This window comes from Taudactylus pleione, unplaced genomic scaffold, assembly GCF_031769625.1.
Source record: "Taudactylus pleione unplaced genomic scaffold, aTauple2 ptg000407l, whole genome shotgun sequence".
NCBI lineage: Eukaryota > Metazoa > Chordata > Amphibia > Anura > Myobatrachidae > Taudactylus > Taudactylus pleione.
In genome coordinates this window covers 1,369,436-1,395,059 of record NW_028284809.1, presented here as the reverse complement: position 1 = coordinate 1,395,059, position 25,624 = coordinate 1,369,436, and the positions used below count along the sequence as shown (strand labels likewise).

At 47.0% G+C, this 25,624-nt stretch overlaps 1 protein-coding gene across 1 annotated transcript in view; it reads right to left on the bottom strand.

The window, feature by feature from the left end:
• Positions 1 to 1,382: 1,382 nt before the first annotated feature.
• Positions 1,383 to 25,624, bottom strand: part of LOC148506359 (arylamine N-acetyltransferase, pineal gland isozyme NAT-3-like) — a 29,850-nt gene continuing 5,608 nt past the window's right edge. The window contains exon 2 of the mRNA XM_088446904.1: positions 1,383 to 5,387. Within this exon, the coding sequence (XP_088303030.1) occupies positions 4,557 to 5,372 (816 nt within the window). The 5' untranslated portion in view covers positions 5,373 to 5,387 and the 3' untranslated portion in view covers positions 1,383 to 4,556. The remainder of the gene's footprint in view (positions 5,388 to 25,624) is intronic.

Below are 25,624 nucleotides of genomic sequence, written 5' to 3'. Positions count from 1 at the left end.
CCGTGTAGAACCAGATTATTGGGAACATAGGGCCTGATTCAGAGCCGCTCGTAAGCGGCCGCTCGTTCGCTCCAAGCGATGTTCGCACATCTGCGCATGCGTATGGGTTGTAAAATGCACATGCGCCAATAAGTCAGTGCGGTCGGAAATCGTGTGCTCGCAAAATAGCGAATGCCTGCTAATTTGAGTGACAGGATGAGGCGTTTGTGGGTGGTAACAGGGGAAGGTGCTTGAAAACAGGGGAGTGGAGATCCGAACGCAGGCGTGCCAAACGGTCAAAACGGGCGTTTTAAGGGTGTGCATAATTAGTAAAGCAGCGTCATCGACCACGTCACTTGGTTGTCTTTTAGCCTGAACTGCTCGCATGATTGCGGTAGGAAAATGCTACCACAAGAATAGCGAGCAGTTCATAGGCCTTTCGATGTACTCGATTAATCTAATAAATAGCGGAGATGACGTATGATGCGAGCGGCCAGGGGGCGTGTTTACAAAATAGCGAGCGCATGTTTCGGACGCTCGTTCAGACATAGAGGAGTCAACAGACCGCAAAGAGCGAACGGTCAATTTAAATATCCAGCCCCTTTTTCTGAACGAGCGTCCGCAAATAGCGTCCGGCTCTGAATCAGGCCCATAGTTTATAACCTGTAAACTGTGTGTATCAAGTTAGTGCCCCTTATACAGTGCCCCCTGTAGTTGTACCCCAAAATGCAATGCCCCTATACTAGTGCCCCTTATGCAATGCCCCCTGTAATAGTGCCCCTTATGCAATGTCCCCTGTAGTAGTGCCCATTATGCAGGGCCCCCTGTAGTTGTGCCCTATATACAATGCCCCCTATACTAGTGTCCCTTATGCAATGCCCCCTGTAATAGTGCCCCTTATGCAATGCCACCTGTAGAAGTTGCCCATTATGCAGGGCCCCTTGTAATTGTGCCCATTAAAGTAGTGCCCCCTGTAGTTGTGCCCATATGCAGTGCCCCTTGTAGTTTTGCCCCTTAAAATAGTGCCCCCTGTAGTTGTGCCCCTTCTAGTAGTGCCCCCTGTAGTTGTGCCCATTTTAGTAGTGCCCCCTGTAGTTGTGCCCAGTAGTTGCCCCTGTGGTTGCCCTCAGTAGTGAGCCCCCTGTAGTTGCACCCAGTAGTTGCCCCCAGTAGTGAGCCCCAGTAGTTGCCCCTAGTAGTGAGCCCCCTGTGGTTGCCCCCAGTAGTGAGCCCCCTGTAGTGAGCCCCCTGTAGTTGCACCTAGTTGATCCCAGTAGTGAGCCCCTGTAGTTGCCCCCAGTAGTGAGCCCCCTGTAGTTGCCCTGAGTAGTGAGCACCCTGTAGTTGCCCCCCAGTAGTGAGCCCCATGTAGTTGCCCCCAGTAGTTTCTCTCCCCCCCCAAGCGCACACAAACACACACAAAAGAAAAAAAAAAAACACTTACCTTTATCCCCGCTCCAGTGCTGCTGCCGTCCATACCACGGCGTCCACTCCTCGGCACTATGGGAGTGACGTCATGATGTCACTCCCATAGTGCTCTGCGGGACATGGAAGACGGTGCTCACTCCTGAGCTCCGTCCCCGGTGTCCGCTCCTCGGCACTATGGGAGTGACGTCAGGACGTCACTCCCATAGTGCCCTGCGGGACCCGGAAGACGGAGGGAGCTCCGTCGACCGGCTGCCACCGGGGGTTTGAATAGGAGCCGGGCGCCCGCTGGTAACACACTCAGTGGGCGCCAGTCATGGGAGTTCCGCCACTGAGTGACGTAACTACTGCCCCCGTCACCCCCAAGCTACCCAGCGCCTCCAAGCCACCGTGGTGGCTGCGGGGGCAGTAGTTATGCCACTGGGTTATATACTCCACCAACAAAAGGTACCAGATGAGGCAGCCATCTTGGGTGCACTACGTAGGATAAGTGGCGTAACTAGGGGGGGTCGGGCAGGGTGCGTGCCCTGGGCGCCGTGGGACCTACACTAGATAGCCACCAGTGTAGCGCTGACCGCAGTGAGCGCGGTCAGCGCTACACATTTACACAGGACCGGCGCTAGGCTTCCAGCGCCGGTCCTGTGCTGCACAGCTGAGCCCGTTCCCTCCCCCTGAGCGCTTGCCCAATAGCACTAGGAAGGGGGGTCAGGCTGTGCATAACACACGCATCGCTGCCAGAGCTGGCGGCGATGCGTGTGTTAAACAGCAGCCAATGAGAGTCAGATAGACTCTCATTGACTGCTGCAGCACCCACTGCAAGAGCCGGGCTTCCGTCCGGCTCCTGCAGTGGGTAATGGGACAGACGTCATGACATCATGACGTCTCTCCCATAATGCTGAGCGTGCCAGCTCGGGAGGACTGGCGGGCGGCAGTGGGAGCGGTGTCGCGGACCGGAGCAGCAGCAGTGTGGATTCAGGTAAGTATATTTTTATATATATATTTTTTAAACCTGTCTGCACTACTGGGGACACAATGGGGGAGGGGGGTGGCTACTACTGGGGGGACCTCTACTGGGGGTGGGGGCACAATGGGGGAGGGGTGGCTACTACTGGGGGCACCATTATTGGGAGGACCTCTACTGGGGGGGGCTACTACTGGGGGCACTTAATCAGGAGGGGGAACCTCTACTGGGGACTACTACTTGGGGGGGGAACTACCACTGGGGGCATTATAAAAGGGGCCTACTACTAGGGGCACTGCACTGGGGGAACCACTACTGGGGGCAATAATAGGAAGGGCTCCCTCTCTTAATGGTCACTCCAATCCTGTTCTCCTCACTGTCAATGTCTCCTCCCATCATCTCGCCCAATGTAGAAGAAATCCTCTCTCTGGGTCCCAACTCCCACATTAACTACTGCCCCTTCTCTCTCATACCGGTTGCTTACAAACTCTTGTAACAACTTGTCTACCAATGCCTGTCCAGAAACTGCTCTACCAAGGAACCTAATGACCTTCTCACTGATAAATCGGCACATCTGTTTTCCATTGTCCATCTTGACTCATCAGCTGCCTTTGACATTGCCTACCAGCCTCTCCAAATGGTTTTCTGCTAGCTCCTTCTGGATGTCCCAGTACCTTTGTAAACGCAACATATCTAAGTCTGAGCTTTTTGTCTTTTTTTGTCTTCAATGCCTTTTCCCTCCTATCTCACTCTTTCTGTTGCTAACACCATCCTCTCTCTTGTCCATCAAGCCCACTTCCTGGGGGTCATCCTTGACTCCTCCCTCTCCTTTGACTCCCACATTCATGCCATCTCCAAATCCTGCCACTTTCTCCTCACTCATGAGTGTCACAAACCATAAGGGAAAAGCCAGGGGATAGGGTGGTCAGCGAATAAGCAGGTGAGTGACGGCTAAGTCTCCCTACTGCGGCCAAACCCATGTTTGGCTAGGCCTGCCCAGAGGCATGGAGTCTAACCCACTTGGTGGTCTTCACCAGTGACCCCTCCAGTCGGGATTTGGGTTTCGATGCACCAAGTGGGCAGGTCGCTGCCCTCTGGCCAGATACCTGGGAATGGCAGAAGACCGGATCTATATTAAATAAAAAGAATATAAACTAATACTAAAACACTGGAGATTAACTGAATACGGGAGCACTGTAGATGAGCAGAATACTTGAATACTGGAGATGAACTAAACACTTGAACACTGGTAATGAATGGAATACTTGAACACTGGAGATGAACTTGAGAATACTTGAACACTGGTGATGAATGGAATACTTGAACACTGGTGATGAACAGAATACTTGAACACTGGTGATGAACTTGAGAATGTAGAGGATCCTAGTCGCAGGCTTGCTTGAAAACACAGCAAATGTACTGGGAATTGTTAGAGGTCCAAGTGCCGATATGCACAGAGAAACTCAGCGGAAATGGACAGAGTTATGTACTGGGAATAGCTAGAGCTCCAGCTGAAAGCTAAATAGCAATTTGCACGAAAGCTAACACCACAGGAACACAGGGAGGTGATTAGAAAGCTCAGCAGCACACTAAAAGACAACACAGGGATTTACAAGAAACACTGGAGTTCTGTGAGAGCTGAAGTAACAGGCAGGGAATTAGCATGGAAGCTAATATAAGTAGCACTGGTGGTCAGCGTGAGGGCTGCAACAACAAACTGTAGATTCTTCTTGGAAAGCACCAGAGAGCATAGTAATCACTGGAACAGCGATGTTGAACAGTAGTTACCTGTTCCTGGAGTCAGACTTAAATACCCCTGGATAGCTGGTCATTGGATCAGGGGATCAGCTGAGTGACCACAGAACTACCATTGGGAGAGACCAGTCAGGTGATATGGACCAACATCACTTATTGTGCCGCAATGCAGCTTGCCCCTACCACCATGCTGTCCAGTAATGGCGCTATCTTCTACCAATCAAGCCCAATTTTACATTTGGATTAATTTACTTCTCTGAATATTATGTGTCAATTGTTATTGTTGATTATATATAAGTAGTAAAGCTCAGCAACTCAGTATATTCAATCTATAAAATGAGTTACATACATTTATACATTTTATGAATATTGTGATCGGTATTATAGGCACATGTACATGGCGTGTTTTTCACCTGAATCCTCACATTTCACCAGGTTATGGGATCCAAGCCTCATCCTTTGGTTCAAATGTTGTGCTCAGCACAATCCCAAACTTCTCTCTGAGCAGATCAGGAATCGCCTCATCGGTGAGCTCTTCAGTGGTCTTCTCCCTTTCACCTCCCTTGGTATACTCTGTACTGATCATCCTGCGCCCCATGTAGGTCAACCTGCCCCGTGGTAATTGTAGGGAGCAGAAAGTTTTGCAGACGAAGAGAGACTTTGGTGACGTCTGGAGATATTCACACATCTCCCTGAAGTCCTCAAATCTCCTCTCTTCAAGGGTGAACTTGTACAGACTCCTCCATTGGTCAGTGTCCTTTTTCTCCATGTGCCACTCCTCACCTTCCACCCGTAGCCGAAACATGCCGTTGTCCTGCTCCTCTTCCCATCCTGCCTCCAGGGGAAATGGTTCCATGATTCCTTCGCCAAAGCCAACATCACAAAGCCACCGCCTGCCCTCCAACTCCACAGTCAATATCATGTGGTCAAGTGAAGTTCCGTATATACCACTGACCGGCTCCCTCACTTTGGCTGATAGCACCAACGGCTGGTACCCCAGCTCTTGTAACACCCACAAGAAAAGTCCATTGTTCTCATAACAGAAGCCCCCACGTTTTCTCAGAACTATTTTCTTATAAATCCAGAGTATGTCCAGGATAATTTTCTCCCCAATGTGTATACTGAGGCTTTCGAATGGTACAGAGAACACGTGTTGGCGATGTAACTTCCGTAGCGTTGAAAGGGACGGTGTGGAGGAATCTGGTGTAAGATCTGTGACTCCAATCCGCTGGAGATAGAAGCTCAAATCCATCTTGCAAGAAATGTGCTGAAATACAATATATAAATATCATATGTATGATTGAAGATTCTGTATTTTTTAACCATATATACCCCTGCGCATAAGTAAGATATTGTATTAATATATAATTTACGCAATATCTGTAATATTGATGAACCATCGCCCTCGTTGAACAGGAGGCACGTCCCATGGAAGTCGGCGCTGTTCTCGGACCATGGCGAGAAGCTAAACAGGAAGCCCAGGAAATACAGGGTACATTGTGCCTGATTCAGAGCTGGAGAGAAAGTAAGAGAGCCAGTAACTGTGTGGTAATACCAGGCTGCACTGCTGGTGGGGCAGATGGAAGATCTGCAGAGTGATTAGATTTGGGTCCAAACTGAAATCTAAATTGCAGTATAACAATAAAGCTGCCCAGCATGTGTGAGCTACATGCAAAAGCAGTCAGTGTATAGGACACATGCAAAAAATAATATATGTTTTTGCACCCTTTGCATTGTAACATGGTTTGTCCTGGTGCACAGTTACTTGCTCTATCTTACTCCCAATGCTGCAATCCGCCCGACCCTCTCCGCAGTAGCACTATAAACTCCTGCAGCGGGGGTGGGAGGGCAGTGATGTGATTCCCACTGAATCGCGTCATCATGGCTCCACCCCCTGCTGCACAATGCCGTCAATATCGGCATTGTGAAGAGGGGCGGAGCCACAATGATGTGGTCACGCCCCATGCTCCGCCCCCAATGCTGCATCATCGCAGGACCATACCCTCTTTTTGACGCAACACGCCCGCCCCCCCCCCCCGCCATGGCAGCCGGACAGCTCCTCCCGGAAGGAGGGAGCTGATAGTCGGCAGGTATGCACTGGTGAGATGCAGGGAGGAGGAGTGAGAAGCAGGGGACTGTGGTAAAATATAGGATGCTGTGGTGAAATGCAGGGGGCTGTGGTAAGAAACAGTGGCAGGAGTGAGAAGCAGGGGCTTGTGGTGAGATGCAGAAGCCTGTGGTGTTATACAAGGGGCTGTGGTGAAATATAGGATGCTGTTCTGAGATGCAGGGGACTGTGGTGACATGGCATAGGTTGTATATATTAGGGGTGTGCACCGGCCACTTTTCGTGTTTTGTGTTTTGGTTTTGGATCTGGATCTTTCTTCGTGTTTTGGATCTGGATTGGTTTTGCCAAAACCACCCTTCCGTGTTTTGGGTTCTGGGTTTTGTGTTTTGGATCTGTATTTTTTTGAAAAAAAGCATAAAAACAGCTAAAATCACAGAATTTGTAGGTTTTTCTGCTCCTATGCTATTATTAACCTCAATAACCTTAATTTCCACTCATTTCCAGTCTATTCTGAATACCTCACACCTCACAATAGTGTTTTTATGTCCAAAAGGTTGCACCGAGGTAGCTGGATGACTATGCTAAGCGACACGAGTGGGCGGCACAAACACGTGACCCATCTAGGCGTGAAACTGCAGTGGCAGACAGGATGGCATTGAAAAACTAGGCCCCAAACTGTACATAATGCAAAGAAAAAAAAGAGGTGCAAGATGGAATTGTCCTTGGGCCCTCCCACCCACCCTTATGTTGTATAAACAGGACATGCACACTTTAACAAACCAATCATTTCAGCGCCAGGGTCTGCCACACAACTGTGGCTGAAATGATTGGTTCGTTTGGGCCCCCACAAAACAAGCTGGCAATTAATCTGTCCCTGCACAAACTGGCTCTACGGAGGCAAGAAGTCGTCCTCATCCTCCTCATCCACAGATTCCTCACCCTCTTCAGTGTTATGTACATCCTCATCCTCACAGAGTATTAATTCGTCCCTGCTGGAACCACAGGTCCCTCTGTACGTTCTGGAGGCTGGTCTCCCTGGAAGAGTTGATCATTCATTTTATGAACATCATCTTCTCCACATTTTGTGGAAGCAACCTCCTACGCCTTTCGCTAACAAGGTTCCCGGCTGCACTAAACACTCTTTCGGAGTACACACTGGAGGGGGGGCAACTCAGGTAAAATAGAGCCAGTTTGTACAGGGACCTCCAAATTGCTTCTTTTTCCTGCCAGTACAGGTACGGACTGTCTGACATGCCTACTTGGATGCTGTCACCGATGTAATCCTTTAACAGACAGACGCACGCTTGTCGCTGCTGCTTTGAGGATTCAAGTGCGGCTACAGCCCACACAATTCACAAAGACAGAAAAAAAAAAAGAATATTTTTATTGTTTGTGGAGCACACTTTGAGGGTTACACCACCCTCTAACAGACAGACGCACGCTTGTCGCTGCTGCTTTGAGGATGCAAGTGCGGCTACAGCCCACACAATTCACAAAGACAGAAAAAAGAACAATATTTTAATTGTTTGTGTAGCACACTTTGAGGGTGTCACCACCCTTTAACAGACAGACGCACGCTTGTCGCTGCTGCTTTAAGGATGCAGGTGCGGCTACAGCCCACACAATTCACAAAGACAGAAAAAAGAAGAATATTTTTATTGTTTGTGTAGCACACTTTGAGGGTGTCACCACCCTTTAACAGACAGACGCACGCTTGTCGCTGCTGCTTTGAGGATGCAAGTGCGGCTACATCGCACACAAGTCACAAACACATTAAAAAAATAGTTTTTTATTTTATGGAGCACTTTGTGAGTTACACCACCCTTTAACAGACAGACGCACGCTTGTCGCTGCTGCTTTAAGGATGCAGGTGCGGCTACAGCCCACACAATTCACAAAGACAGAAAAAAGAAGAAGAATATTTTTATTGTTTGTGTAGCACACTTTGAGGGTGTCACCACCCTTTAACAGACAGACGCACGCTTGTCGCTGCTGCTTTGAGGATGCAAGTGTGGCTACATCGCACACAAGTCACAAACACATTAAAAAAAAATTTTTGATTTTTTTGGAGCACTTTGAGAGTTACAACACCCTTTAACAGACAGACGCACGCTTGTCGCTGCTGCTTTGAGGATGCAAGTGCGGCTACAGCCCACACAATTCACAAAGACAGAAAAAAAAAGAACAATATTTTAATTGTTTGTGTAGCACACTTTGAGGGTGTCACCACCCTTTAACAGACAGACGCACGCTTGTCGCTGCTGCTTTAAGGATGCAGGTGCGGCTACAGCCCACACATTTCACAAAGACAGAAAAAAAAAGAACAATATTTTAATTGTTTGTGTAGCACACTTTGAGGGTGTCACCACCCTTTAACAGACAGACGCACGCTTGTCGCTGCTGCTTTGAGGATGCAGGTGGAATCTAGACGGGATTTGGAACCGAGGACACACTACCTCCATCAATTGTCTAAATCCCACTGCACTAATGTCGGATACCGGACGCACGTCTAACACCAACATAGCAGTCAAGGCCTCAGTTATACGTTTTGCTTCAGGATGACTGCTGTCGTACTTCATCCTCATCGCTAGGGACTGTTGGAGGGTCAATTGTTTAGTAAAAGTAGTGATGTTCCTACTTCCTCTCTGGGATGATGAACAACTCCCAGCAGCAGCAACAGCACTAGTAGGAAGTGGTTCTTGATCTTTCCCTATTTTATTTTTATCAGAGAAAGTTTGGTCCTCCATTTATGTTATATTGATATATATACGTGCGGCTAAAGCGCACACAAACACAGAAAATATTTTTTTATTTTTGCTGGAGAGTAGTACACTTTGTGGGTTACACCACCCTTTAAGAAATGAGCCAACCGGCTCTTTACTTATGGGACACAGGCGCACGCTTGGCGCTGCTCCTTTGTTGATGCACGTGCAGCCACAGTGCACACAAGTCACAAACACAGAAAATATATATTTTTTTGGTTTGGAGTGTACTTTGGGGGTTACAGAACCCTTTAACGGTCAAGCCAGCCGGCCCTTTACTTATGACACAGGCGCACGCTTGGCACTACTTTGTTGATGCACGTGCGGCTACTGCGCACACAATTCACAAACACAGAAAATAATTTTTTTTTTGGTTTGGACTGGAGTGTACTTTCGGGGGTTACAGCACCCTTTAACGGTCAAGCCAGCCGGCCCTTTACTTATGACACAGGCGCACACTTGGCACTACTTTGTTGATGCACGTGCGGCTACTGCGCACACAATTCACAAACACAGAAAATAATTTTTTTTCAATTTGGACTGGAGTGTACTTTGGGGGTTACAGCACCCTTTAACGGTCAAGCCAGCCGGCCCTTTACTTATGACACAGGCGCAAGCTTGGCACTACTTTGTTGATGCACGTGCGGCTACTGCGCACACAATTCACAAACACAGAAAATAATTTTTTTTTTGGTTTGGACTGGAGTGTACTTTCGGGGGTTACAGCACCCTTTAACGGTCAAGCCAGCCGGCCCTTTACTTATGACACAGGCGCACGCTTGGCACTACTTTGTTGATGCACGTGCGGCTACTGCGCACACAATTCACAAACACAGAAAATAAATTTTTTTTTGGTTTGGACTGGAGTGTACTTTGGGGGTTACAGCACCCTTTAACGGTCAAGCCAGCTGGCCCTTTACTTATGACACAGGTGCACGCTTGGCACTACTTTGTTGATGCACATGCGGCTACTGCGCACACAATTCACAAACACAGAAAATAATTTTTTTTTTGGTTTGGACTGGAGTGTACTTTCGGGGGTTACAGCACCCTTAACGGTCAAGCCAGCCGGCCCTTTACTTATGACACAGGCGCACGCTTGGCACTACTTTGTTGATGCACGTGCGGCTACTGCGCACACAATTCACAAACACAGAAAATAATTTTTTTTTGGGTTTGGACTGGAGTGTACTTTCGGGGGTTACAGCACCCTTAACGGTCAAGCCAGCCGGCCCTTTACTTATGACACAGGCGCACGCTTGGCACTACTTTGTTGATGCACGTGCGGCTACTGCGCACACAATTCACAAACACAGAAAATATTTTTTTTTTTGGTTTGGACTGGAGTGTACTTTCGGGGGTTACAGCACCCTTTAACGGTCAAGCCAGCCGGCCCTTTACTTATGACACAGGCGCACGCTTGGCACTACTTTGTTGATGCACGTGCGGCTACTGCGCACACAATTCACAAACACAGAAAATATATTATATTTTTAGCACTTGGGGGGAGCACCCCTGATGGACAGAGCACCCCCTGGACAACACTACAGCACCTCTTTAGGACTGGGACACTGCACAGGACTTTGGAGTGGACACAGCCCCTATGGAGAACTGACTGCACAACACAGTCCAGCCAGCCCCTATGGACTTTGAAGTAGTGGACACAGCCCCTATTAACAACAGCAGCACAGCACAACACAGCCAGCCCCTATGGACTTTGAAGTAGTGGACAACAGCAGCACTACACTACACTACACTACACAGCCCTAACTCCCACCCTCCCTCTTCACTGTCCACAGCCGAGTGAGAAAATGGCGCCGACGTGGGTACCTTATATAGGATCCAAAACCCGCGAGACTCGGAAGGCGGGAAGATGACGTTTTGCCTCGATTTCAGAATCCGAGTCAGGCGGGAAAAGTCGAGCCTGACTCGGATCGGACTCGGATCGGGGGGGCTCGGGGGGGTTCGGATTTCAGAAATCCGAACCCCCCCGAGCCCCCCCGATCCGAGTCCGATCCGAGTCAGGCTCGACTTTTCCCGCCTGACTCGGATCTGAAATCGAGGCAAAACGTCATCATCCCGCCTTCCGAGTCTCGCGGGTTTTGGATCCTATATAAGGTACCCGCGTCGGCGCCATTTTCTCACTCGGCTGTGGACAGTGAAGAGGGAGGGTGGGAGTTAGGGCTGTGTAGTGTAGTGTAGTGTAGTGTAGTGTAGTGCTGCTGTTGTCCACTACTTCAAAGTCCATAGGGGCTGGCTGTGTTGTGCTGTGCTGCTGTTGTTAATAGGGGCTGTGTCCACTACTTCAAAGTCCATAGGGGCTGGCTGGACTGTGTTGTGCAGTCAGTTCTTCATAGGGGCTGTGTCCACTCCAAAGTCCTGTGCAGTGTCCCAGACCTAAAGGGGTGCTGTAGTGTTGTCCAAGGGGTGCTCTGTCCATCAGGGGTGCTCCCCCCAAGTGCTAAAAAAATAATATATTTTCTGTGTTTGTGAATTGTGTGCGCAGTAGCCGCACGTGCATCAACAAAGTAGTGCCAAGCGTGCGCCTGTGTCATAAGTAAAGGGCCGGCTGGCTTGACCGTTAAGGGTGCTGTAACCCCCGAAAGTACACTCCAGTCCAAACCAAAAAAAAAATTATTTTCTGTGTTTGTGAATTGTGTGCGCAGTAGCCGCACGTGCATCAACAAAGTAGTGCCAAGCGTGCGCCTGTGTCATAAGTAAAGGGCCGGCTGGCTTGACCGTTAAGGGTGCTGTAACCCCCGAAAGTACACTCCAGTCCAAACCCCCAAAAAAATTATTTTCTGTGTTTGTGAATTGTGTGCGCAGTAGCCGCACGTGCATCAACAAAGTAGTGCCAAGCGTGCGCCTGTGTCATAAGTAAAGGGCCGGCTGGCTTGACCGTTAAGGGTGCTGTAACCCCCGAAAGTACACTCCAGTCCAAACCAAAAAAAAAATTATTTTCTGTGTTTGTGAATTGTGTGCGCAGTAGCCGCACGTGCATCAACAAAGTAGTGCCAAGCGTGCGCCTGTGTCATAAGTAAAGGGCCGGCTGGCTTGACCGTTAAGGGTGCTGTAACCCCCGAAAGTACACTCCAGTCCAAACCAAAAAAAAAATTATTTTCTGTGTTTGTGAATTGTGTGCGCAGTAGCCGCACGTGCATCAACAAAGTAGTGCCAAGCGTGCGCCTGTGTCATAAGTAAAGGGCCGGCTGGCTTGACCGTTAAGGGTGCTGTAACCCCCGAAAGTACACTCTAGTCCAAACCAAAAAAAAAATTATTTTCTGTGTTTGTGAATTGTGTGCGCAGTAGCCGCACGTGCATCAACAAAGTAGTGCCAAGCGTGCGCCTGTGTCATAAGTAAAGGGCCGGCTGGCTTGACCGTTAAGGGTGCTGTAACCCCCGAAAGTACACTCCAGTCCAAACCAAAAAAAAAATTATTTTCTGTGTTTGTGAATTGTGTGCGCAGTAGCCGCACGTGCATCAACAAAGTAGTGCCAAGCGTGCGCCTGTGTCATAAGTAAAGGGCCGGCTGGCTTGACCGTTAAAGGGTGCTGTAACCCACAAAGTACACTCCAGTCCAAACCAAAAAAAAAATTATTTTCTGTGTTTAGCCGCACGTATATATCAAATCGATATAACATAAATGGAGGACCAAACTTTCTCCGATAAAAATAAAATAGAGAAAGATCAAGAACCACTTCCTCCTAGTGCTGAAGCTGCTGCCACTAGTCATGACATAGACGATAACATGCCATCAACGTCGTCTGCCAAGGCCGATGCCCAATGTCATAGTAGAGGGCACATACAATCCCAAATGGCAAAGTTCAGGAAAATGACCTTGAAAAAGACATTTAAATCAGCTGAAGAGAAACGTAAACTTGCCAATATGCCATTTACGACACGGAGTGGCAAGGAACGGCTAAGGTCGATCCCTAGTATGTTCATGACTAGTGGTTCAGCTTCACATGACGATGGAAGCCCTCCTCCCACTAAAAAAATCAAAAGAGTTAAGCTGGCAAAAGCACAGCGAAGAACTGTGCTTTCTAAGAAGATATCACAAATCCCCAAGGAGAGTCCAAGTGTGGTGGTGGTTGCGATGCCTGACCTTCCCAGCACTGGACGGGAAGAGGTGGCTCTTTCCACCATTTTCACACCCCCTGCAAGTGCTGAAAGGAGCACCCACAGTCCACTTGCTGATATGCAAATTGAAGATGTCACTGTTTAATGTACAACAGGATGAGGATACTGGTGTAGCTGGCGCTGAGGAGGAAGTTGGCGAGGAGGATTCTGATGGTGATGTGGTTTGTTTAAATCAGGCTCCGGGGGAGACAGTTGTTGTCCGTGGGATGAAAAAGCCCATCACGGTCATGCCTGGGCAGAAGACCAAACATTCCACCTCTTTGGTCTGGCAATATTTCTATCCAAATCCGGACAACAACTGTCTTGCCATATGTACCATATGTAAAGGTGAAATAAGTAGGGGTAGGGACGTCAACCACCTAGGAACATCCTCCCTTATACGGCACCTGCAGCGCGTTCATAAAAAGTTACTGTCAAGTTCAGAAACTTTGGCTAAGACCGTAAGCAGTCCAGGGACACCTAAATCCCGTTGTCCTGTTGTATCCAAGCGCCAGCAAACCACACCGTCAACTCCCTCCTCGTCAATTTCCTCCTTAGTCAGGATCGGAAGTAGTCCTGCAGGCCATGTCACTGGCATGACTGACTCTCCTATCCGGGATTCCTCTGGAGGATCCTGCATTGCTACGCCTACTGCTGCCGCTGCTGCTGTTGCTGCTGCTGGGAGTCGTTCATCATCCCAGAGAGGAAGTAGGAACACCACTACTTTTACTAAACAATTGACCCTCCAACAGTCCTTAGCGAGGAGGATGAAGTACGACAGCAGTCATCCTGAAGCAAAACGTATAACTGAGGCCTTGACTGCTATGTTGGTGTTAGACGTGCGTCCGGTATCCGCCATTAGTGCAGTGGGATTTAGACAATTGATGGAGGTAGTGTGTCCCCGGTTCCAAATCCCGTCTAGATTCCACTTCACTAGGCAGGCGATACCGAGACTGTACAGAAATGTCAGAAAAAGTGTCCTCAGTGTCCTGAAAAATGCCGTTGTACACAATGTCCACTTAACCACGGACATGTGGACAAGTGGAACAGGGCAGACTAAGGACTATATGACTGTGACAGCCCACTGGGTAGATGTATCACCTTACGCAGCAACAGCAGCAGCGTCACCAGTAGCAGCATCTCAGAAATGCCAGCTCGTTACAAGGCAGGCTACGCTGTGTATCACCGGTTTCAGTAAGAGGCACACCGCCGACAACCTCTTAGAGAAACTGAGGGAAATCATCGCCCAGTGGCTTACCCCACTTAGACTCTCCTGGGGATTTGTGATATCTGACAACGCCACCAATATTGTGCGGGCATTACATCTGGGCAAATTCCAGCACGTCCCATGTTTTGCTCACACAATAAACTTGGTGGTGCAGAATTTTCTGAAAAGCGACAGGGGCGTGCAGGAGACGCTTTGGGTGGCCTGAAAAATTTCTGGCCACTTTCGCCATTCAGCGACTGCGTGCCGAAGACTGGAGCGCCAGCAAACACTCTTGAACCTGCCCCGCCATCACCTGAAGCAAGAGGTTGTGACGCGGTGGAACTCAACCCTCTATATGCTTCAGAGGATGGAGGAGCAGCAAAAGGCCATACAAGCCTATACATCCACCTATGACATAGGCAAAGGAGGGGGTATGCACCTGACTCAAGCGCAGTGGAGAATGATTTCCGTGTTGTGCAAGGTTCTCCAGCCCTTCGAACTTGCCACACGTGAAGTCAGTTCAGACACTGCCAGCTTGAGTCAGGTCATTCCCCTCATCAGGCTTTTGCAGAAGCAGCTGGAGAAAGTGAAGGAGGAGCTAAGACGGAGCGATTCCGCTCGGCATGTGGGACTTGTGGATGAAGCCCTTCATTCGCTTTGCCAGGATTCCAGGGTGGTCAATCTGTTGAAATCAGACCACTACGTTTTGGCCACCGTGCTCGATCCTAGGTTTAAAGCCTATGTGGTGTCTCTCTTTCCGGCCGACACAAGCCTGCAGAGGTGCAAAGACCTGCTGGTGAACACACTGTCAGCTGAAGTGGAACGTGACACGTCAACGGCTCCTTCATTTTCTCCTGCAACTGGGGCTGCCAGGAAAAAACTTAGGTATCCTAAGCAACCCGCTGGCGGTGATGCAGGGCAGGCAGGACCAAGTTTGGACATCTGGTCCGGACTGAAGGACCTGGCAACAATTTCTGACATGTCTACTGTCACTGCATATGATACTGTCACCATTGACAGAATGGTGGAGGATTACATCGGTGACAGCATCCAAGTAGGCATGGCAGACAGTCCATACCTGTACTGGCAGGAAAAAGAGGCAATTTGGAGGCCCCTGTACAAACTGGCTCTATTTTACCTGAGTTGCCCCCCCTCCAGTGTGTACTCCGAAAGAGTGTTTAGTGCAGCCGGGAACCTTGTCAGCGAAAGGCGTAGGAGGTTGCTTCCACAGAATGTGGAGAAGATGATGTTCATCAAAATGAATTATCAGCTCTTCCAGGGAGACCAGCCTCCAGAAGGTACAGAGGGACCTGTGGTGGTGGATTCAAGTGGGGACGAGTTAATACTTTGTGAGGATGAGGATGTACACACTGAAGAGGGTGAGGAATCGGTGGATGAGGAGGATGAGAATGACATCTTGCCTCCATAGAGCCAGTTTGTGCAGGGACACATTAATTGCCAGCTTGTTTTGTGGGGGCCCAAACGAACCAATCATTTCAGCCACAGTTGTGTGGCAGACCCTGGCGCTGAAATGATTGGTTTGTTAAAGTGTGCATGTCCTGTTTATACAACATAAGGGTGGGTGGGAGGGCCCAAGGACAATTCCATCTTGCACCTCTTTTTTTTCTTTGCATTATGTACAGTTTGGGGCCTAGTTTTTCAAACTGCCATCCTGTCTGCCACTGCAGTTTCACGCCTAGATGGGTCACGTGTTTGTGCCGCCCACTCGTGTCGCTTAGCATAGTCATCCAGCTACCTCGGTGCAACGTTTTGGACATAAAAACACTATTGTGAGGTGTGAGGTGTTCAGAATAGACTGGAAATGAGTGGAAATTAAGGTTATTGAGGTTAATAATAGCATAGGAGCAGAAAAACCTACAAATTCTGTGATTTTAGCTGTTTTTATGCTTTTTTAAAAAAAAATACAGATCCAAAACACAAAACCCAGAACCCAAAACACGGAAGGGTGGTTTTGGCAAAACCAATCCAGATCCAAAACACGAAGAAAGATCCAGATCCAAAACCAAAACACAAAACACGAAAAGTGGCCGGTGCACACCCCTAATATATATATATATATATACACACACACACACACACACATAGCATACAGTAAACACACACATAGCATACATACACACATACTGTAGCATACACACAAATATGGCATGCACATACACACACATTATTTATTTATTATTTATTACCAGTTATTTATATAGTGCACACATATTCCGCAGCACTTACAGAGCATATTTGGCCATTCACATCAGTCCCTGCCCCAGTGGAGCTTACACTCTATTTTCCCTACCACATGCACACACACATACACACTAGGGTTAATTTTTGTTGGGAGCCAATTAACCTACCAGTATAGTTTTGGAGTGTGGGAGGAAACCGGAGTACTCGGAGGAAACCCACGCAAGCACAGGGAGAATATACAAACTCCACACAGTTAGGGCCGTGGTGGGAATTGAACACATAACATACAATACTTATATAAAGCAAGGGCTGAGGAGGAAGCGGCTCACCGCAAGTGGCTAGCAGCCCACAATGGGATGTAGTTACGAGAGGTCTTAATACCGACGGGGGAAGCCCGACAAGGTAGCTAAGATAGGTGTCGAAATACCGACACCTATCTTAATCCCGACGCCGGAACACAGAAGGGCGTCTGCCTAAACGAGGTAATTCCGGGGCACCCTTAGCTGTTAGCCGCACGGGTGGGGGTGGGGTGGGGTGGTGAGGGAGGGTTAGGTTTAGGTTACATAGCGGGTTAGCATTAGGTTTTGGGGAGGTAAGGTTAGGCACCACTGGGGGGGTGTGGATTAGGCACTGAGGGGGGAGGGTTAGGTTTAGGCGCTAACGGGGAAGGTTAGGGTGCAGGGTTGGGAGGGTTAGGGTTAGGCTAGAAGAAGGGAGGGTTAGGGGACAGAGGGGGGAGGGTATGTATACTTACCCGACCCGGCTGTCTCCATCTTTGAAAAAAAAAATTGGTTAGTCAGGAGGTGTGTCTGGGTACTCAGAAACCCCTCCTGCATGATCCACTGGAAACTACAGTAATCACGTCTCATCCTGAGTTAAGCTTATTAATGCCATAAAAATAAAAGTTATGGTAGACTTACCTTTGTTAACTCTTTTTCTTCCAGGTTAACAAAGGTAAGTCTACCATAACTCTTATTTTCTTCTTCAGAAATACCAGGATACCATGGGGATGTCCTAAAGCAGCTCCCCTAAGGGTGGGGATGCTCCTGAGCAGAAAGGAGAACCCGCTGCCCAAAGGAAGTATCCTGAGAGGCAAAAGTGTCAAAGGTGTAAAACCCAAGAAAACTGCGGTCAGAAGACCACATGGCTGCCTTGCACAGTTGCTCGGCAGAGGCACCACGATGAAACACCCATGATGGTCCCACAGGTAGAATGTGCTGTCATCGTGTTTGGAACAGAGAAATCAGCCTGCGTGTAAGCCTGCAAGATAGTCATACGCAAGCATCGAGCCAGAGTTTGTTTATTAGCTGGCCAGCCTCGTTTGTGAAAACCATATAACACAAAAAAAGCATCTGATTTTCTAAAAGAGTTTGTACGATCCACATAAATTCATAGAGCACAAACCACATCCAGGGAAGCTTCACCTACAGAAACGTCTGGACTGAAAAGCTGGAACCACAATCTCTTAATTGACATGAAAATGGGACACTACCTTAGGAAGGTAACCCGCCCGTGTACGGAGGACAAATGGGGGAGCGACAAGAGAGCACTGCCAAATCAGAGACTCTGCATGCAGAAGAGATAACGAGGAGAAAAAGTGTCTTCGCAGATCCGGCCATAGAGGAAGAGGAAACAAAGTGTCTATGGATAGATTCTGTATGTCGGTGAACCAATGGCGCCTGGGCCAAGCAGGAGCTACTAGTATTACTGTGCGGCCTTCCTGCTTGAATTTCCTGAGAAACCTTGGGAGGAGGGAAATCGGAGGAAAAAGGTTCTGTTCAGATTGAAGTCGCACCTCATTGGCAGCGCGTCCACAAAGGCGGCTGAGGGGTCTCTGGTCCTGGACCTGTACCTTGGTACCTTGTGGTTGTGACATGAGGCCATGGTCTTACTCTGGTAGGCCCCATTTGGAGTTGAAACCCCCCCGGGTGGAGAGCCCACACTCTGGTGTGTATGTCCTGATGACTTAGGAAGCCCGCTTCCCAGTTGAGGACTCCCGGGATGAAAATTGCTGAGATAGCTGGAAGATGACGTTCTGCCCAGATCAGAATGTTTGTCACTTCCCTCATGGCTGCATGACTTTGCGTGCCTCCCTGATGATTGAGATAGGCTACTATGGTCGCATTGTCAGAATCGATCTGGACCAGCCTGCCTTGGAGTAGGTCCTGTGCCAGGATAAGCGCTATGTACATTGCGCGAAGCTCCAGGATGTATATGGGCAGGTGACTTTCCTGATTTGTCCATCTTCCTTGAAAGGTATGAAGACCTGTCACAGCCCCCCATCCTTGAAGACTGGTGTACGTGGTGAGGAGCACCCAATTTGAAATCCAGAATGTGCAACCCTTGTCCAAATGAGCCTATTGTAGCCACCACGAGAGAGAGATCCGAACCTCCGGAGTGAGAAGGATGCCCTGCCCATTCCACCGGGAGAGAATTAATTGTTGCAGGGGCCTGGAGTGGGACTGAACATATTCCACCATGTAGAAGGTGGATACCATTGACCCCAGGACCTGCATCGCTAATAGAATGGATACCCTTCGCTTGTGTAGCAATTTATGTACTCGCAATAATAGGGCTGAAATCTTGTCTTTGTGCTTGAGAATCTAGAAGTGCCCCCAGATGTACCATCCGCTGTATTGGAGAAAGAGAGGATTTCTTCCAATTGATGATCCAGCCGTGCGTCTGTAGACAGGCAATGGTCAGTTGGAGATAGTGTTGTAGCATAGCTGGAGACTGTGCCAATATCATAAGGTCATCCAGGTATGGGAGTATTCCGATTCCCTTATGTCGTCATAACTGCCATTATTTTGGTGAAGACCCAAGGGCAATGCCTGAAACAAGGAGGACACCCCAGATGGCTCCTGTATAGGGGCTGGTAGACTGGACTGGTGAGGTAGTTCTTTATAACAAACAGCACACAAACCATCCTGTGTAAAGTCCTGAGGGGATAAGCCCGCCAAACCAGCACTGGGGCCTCAGGGCCTCTCGCTCCGGGGCTCTCTACAAACGGGGTGGCTGTCGATGTTGACCGACATCTCGCCCCATTTTGTAGGCGGGGTGGGGGGGTGGCTGGACAAACGGAGGCGTTCCTGAGGAACACCTGCCGTTTGTGGGAGGCCCAGTGAGCTTCCGGCTCTATTAGAGCCGGAAGCTCACTGGGGCTTGCGGCAGACGAGACCATCGCAACCATCACCTGGCCGCCCGCTAAAGCTGTGGGTGATCACCCACAGCTTAGCGAGTGGCCGGAGGCGGGGGGTTAAAAAAAACAAACGCCCTGATTCAGAGCGAGTGCTCACAAAGAGCGTCCGGCTCTGAATCAGGGCCTCAGTTTCCTGTTCCTACCCGGGTGCGCTGGCCTTATAACATGGCCGCCACCACTGTCCCCGACGCCAGACTGACTTGCCACGGAGGTCTAATGGGGGAGCAGTTGCAGCAGTCATCCCACTACAGCAACCTCCGGCAGGTCTTCAACCACCGGAGGTACAGACTTCCACGTGGCTCCCCGCGAGTGGGGAACCACCTTACCTGCATCCCCATGCTTCCGGCTGCATTCCTGGGTCCCAGCATCGCCGCTAGCCAAGCTCCGCTGGTGCCCGCCGAAATCACCAGTCCGGTTACTGATATTGCGGCGCCAGTGGGAGTAGATGGAGCAGCAGCACCTTTAGGACGCCTGGCGCTGCTTGCTCTAAAGTAAAAATAAAACAAAATACAAAGCTTGGATCTGCATGAAGCAGTCCGCCTGTAATAACGGTGCGTCTGAATCCTGCTGCACCAAACTCAAAACTGAATCCCTGTTGCCAGGGGTGGTATATATGTGGAGGAGGACCTGAGGCATCCTGGGAGCTGAAAGCTTAACTGTTTGGTGCCTGGATCACTCCAACCACATTTTCCCATGGTATCCCTGTGGATTCCTATGGACCCTGAAGAATAAAATGTAATGTCCTTTGTAAATGGAAACGTGTGGAGGCTTATGTCAGATGTAATGATGGGGGGGGGCTTCTGTCCATGTGAGGTATCAGGGGAAAGTTTTAGACTATAGGGCTTAAGTCAGAGATGAACGGTAATGCATACACAACTGCATACTCTCACATGGATCACAGTAGCTGAAATATGCTAATGCATCAGCTGGCAGAATTTGTACTGAGACGCCCCCGTTGCCCTCGCATCTGTTTGCAACTGCGCACACAAACGCAGCATTGTACGCAGATCCTGAAAACATCGGCTTTTCCAGTGAGTCTATGATCACTCAGAATGGTTACCATAACTGAGACGCTGGAGCTTTGTTTTCTGCGTGCGCGATCGTAGACGCTGGGCTAGTACATGCCCAGGAGACGGCCCCGACACACCCACTTTTTTGTCCAGAACTCCCCATAACCACCCACAAAACGATCTCTTCCTGTCAATCAATTGCAAGTGAATCCTCATAGTGAGAGCGCAATCTCAATCAATTCGCAGCGCGTGCATAATGCGGCAGTGGCCCATGCACAGATCACCGATAATCGCTCAATTGTGTAAAACAGAATAGCGTTCAACTGTGAATCAGGGACATGGTTCACACAAAGTGGACATTTACTCCCCGACAGTACTCTCCCTTTCATATTGAGATCCCAGAGAAAATGTGTATATAATGATACAGTATATAATGTTACACTGTGGATAAAATGCCAATTTGTCATATCTGGGGACTCAGGACCTTATTCAGAGTTGGTCGCAAGCGCCAATGCGCTCGTAACCAACTCGATGGTTAGTCCTGCACATGCACAGCGGCCGCACTGCACGTACGCAAGCCCCGGAGCGACAGAGAAACCCTGTCGCTCCGGAGCTCGTTACCAAAGGGGCGTCTGTCGATGTTGGTAGGCGGACCGGGGGGTGGTTTCCAAAATGGAGGCGTTCCTTAACGAACGCCTACCGTTTTGTGGGCAGCCGCACTGACATCATCAGTGATGTCAGTGGGGAGCTTCCTGCTCCATCAGAGCAGAAAGCTCCCTGGGGCTTACGAGTGCCCAGACCCAACCTTAGGGTCTGGTCGTAAGCCCCGATGGTCGCGATGGTGATCACTCTCATCAACCTGGTCAGTCATTAAGCTGTGGGTGGTAACCTACAGCTTAGCGATCGACAAGGAGGCGGCCGTTCAGGATGCAAGCGGCCGCCCTGATTCAGTGCGACCGCTTGCAACTAACGACCGCCTCTGAATGAGGTCCTCAATCCAAATTGTAAAACTATCCAACTTGTCCAAGGCAACCCGTTATCTCTCTGTACTTCTGTGTAATTTGTGTTGTATGACTATATATGCTCCTTTGTATATTGTTTGTTTTATATGTATGTGTTACGGTTCTCGCATGGTTGTATGGTTGTGTAAGACCTCTAAAGCCAGGGAGAGGATCTTCTACCAATAACAGCCACCCGCTGTTTCCTTAGTGATATATTTACACACCGGTACTTAGGTGGACGCCTGGATTTACGCCTCCAGCAGTAGAGGCTTACACAACCAACGAGAGTCCGCAGGACTGCTGACTAGAAACATGGCTGAGGAGTGGCAGTGCTTCCTGTACTGGTACTAGCTGGAGTGAAGTTGCAGGTAATAACTACAGGAACAGATGTGAGTGACAGGATACTCTAGCAGCGGAAGGTGATAGGTCTCAGGGATGTCTAGGGACAATGGTGCAGCTGGGTAGTCAGGCAAGAAGCGAGAGGACAAACTAAGCAGGCAGCACAGCAGGAACGACCAGGACTGTGATACTGAAGGATAACAGACAAGACTAGACAAGACTAGACAAGAATGAACTATGACAAGACTGACAGAAAAACAAACAAGGACTGGACAGGCAAGATACATACAAGAACTAGACAAACAAGAGACAGACAGAATGCAGGCAAGGACTAGTGGCTGAAGTAACAAAGTTTAAGGTGCGGCCTGAGGGCGGGGTCCAAGTGGAACCTTAACGATGCGGCCTTGCAGACCGTGGTGTGGTTATGACAGCCGCGATGAAATGCAGGCTATGATGCGGACTTGCGGACCTTGGTGCGGCTGTGACAGCCGAGATGCGGCTTGAGAGCCGAGATGAAATGCAGGTTAAGGTGTGTCTGGAGTAATATGGCAGATAGGTGAACTCAGGCATGACAGAAACACAGGCAGGAAGCAGACTGACACGGCTTGGCTGGACTCTGGTATGAAATTCCCACAGGCAGCAGCAGGGTATATTTCACAGGCTAATACTAAACAGGCACACAGGTGCAGGACACTGGAAGAATAACTCAGCATAGAGGAACTGTGGAACAAGGTAAGACTGGCAAAGAATCAGACTTCCGAGAACAAACACTCTCCGGACGTCAGACAATATAACTGCCATGGAGTGCAGGGCTGGCTGAAACTTAAAGGAAGCAGGGTCCAATCAGAACCAATTCCTGGAGAGAGCGCTTCCTAATCAAAGGCATGTGTGCACCTGAGCTCTGCACCCAGACAGCTAATATTTAGTGAGCACATGATACAAAGCACACAGACAGGAATGACAGGCTATTATTTAAACATAGACAAGACAGGATTTCCAGCTTCCTGCAAAAAGCCAGAACAAGGACAGGACATGATGCGGTATCCCAGTAACAACTATGACTGGGAACTGCCACCAAGATGATCTGCTAACCGCAAATCATAACAGTATGTATATGTATGTAGACAGATATACATGTATATGTAGATAGATAGATATGAGATAGACAGATAGATAGATATGAGATAGATAGATATTAGAAAGATAGATATGACATAGATAGATATGAGATAGATAGATATTAGATAGATAAGAGATAGATAGATAGATATTAGGTAGATAGATATGAGATAGATAGATAGATAGATATGAGATAGATAGATAGATATGAGATAGATAGATATGAGATAGATACATAGATATGAGATAGATATGAGATAGATAGATAGATAGATAGATAGATAGATAGATATAAGACAGATAGATATGAGATAGATAGATATGAGATAGATAGATATTAGATAGATATGAGATGAGATAGATATTAGATAGATAAGCGATAGATAGATAGATAGATAGATATGAGATAGATAGATATTAGGTAGATATATATGATATAGATAGATAGATATGAGATAGATAGATAGATATGAGATAGATAAATAGATAGATATGAGATAGATAGATATGAGTTAGATAGATAGATAGATAGATAGATAGACAGATAGATATGAAATAGATATGAGATGAGATAGAGAAATATGAGATAGATAGATAGATATGAGATAGATGGATAGATATGAGATAGATGGATAGATAGATAGATATGAGATAGATAGATATGAGATAGATAGATAGATAGATGAGATAGATATGAGATAGATATGAGATAGATATGAGATAGATAGATAGATAGATAGATATAAGATAGATAGATATGAGATAGATAGATAGAAATGAGATAGATAGATATTAGATAGATATGAGATGAGATAGATAGATATTAGATAGATAAGAGATAGATAGATAGATAGATAGATATGAGATAGATAGATATTAGGTAGATATATATGAGATAGATAGATAGATATGAGATAGATAGATAGATAGATAGATAGATATGAGATAGATAAATAGATATGAGATAGATAGATATGAGTTAGATAGATAGATAGATAGATAGATAGATAGATCGATATGAAATAGATATGAGATGAGATAGAGAAATATGAGATAGATAGATAGATAGATATGAGATAGATGGATAGATATGAGTTAGATAGATAGATAGATAGATAGATAGATAGACATGAGATAGATAGATAGATAGATGAGATAGATATGAGATAGATATGAGATAGATAGATAGATAGATAGATATGAGATAGATATGAGATAGATAGATAGATATGAGATAGATATGAGATAGATAGATAGATAGATAGATATAAGATAGATAGATATGAGATAGATAGATAGATATGAGATAGATAGATAATAGGTAGATAGATATGAGATAGATAGATATGAGATAGATAAATAGATAGATATGAGATAGATATATAGATAGATAGAGAGATAGATAGCTATGAAATAGATAGATATGAGATGAGATAGAGAGATATGAGATAGATAGATATGAGATAGATAGATATGAGATAGATAGATGGATAGATATGAGATAGATAGATAGATAGATAGATATATATGAGATAGATAGATAGATAGATATGAGATAGATAGATAGATAGATAGATATGAGATAGATATGAGATAGATAGATATGAGATAGATAGATAGATAGATAGATAGATATGAGACATATAGATAGATAGATATGAGATAGATAGATAGATAGATAGATATGAGATAGATATGAGATAGATAGATATGAGATAGATAGATAGATAGATATGAGACAGATAGATAGATAGATATAAGATAGATATGAGATAGATAGATAGATAGATAGATATGAGATAGATAGATAGATATGAGATAGATAAATAGATAGATATGAGATAGATAGATAGATAGATAGATATGAAATAGATAGATATGAGATGAGATAGAGAGATATGAGATAGATAGATAGATAGATAGATAGATTGATATGAGATAGATAGATAGATATGAGATAGATAGATGGATAGATATGAGATAGATAGATAGATAGATAGATATGAGATAGATAGATATGAGATAGATAGAAAGATAGATAGATATGAGATAGATATGAGATAGATAGATAGATATGAGATAGATAGATAGATATGAGATAGATAGATAGATATGAGATAGATATGAGATAGATAGATAGATATAAGATAGATAGATAGATATGAGATAGATAAATAGATAGATATGAGATAGATAGATAGATAGATATAAGAGAGATAGATAGATATGAGATAGATAGATATTAGATAGATAAGAGATAGATAGATAGATATTAGGTAGATAGATATGAGATAGAGACAGATAGATATGAGATAGATAGATAGATATGAGATAGATAGATAGAGATAGATAGATAGATATGAGATAGATATGAGATAGATAGATAGAAGATAGATAGATAGATATGAGATAGATAGATAGATAGATAGATAGATATGAGATAGATAGATATGAGATAGATAGATATTAGATAGATAT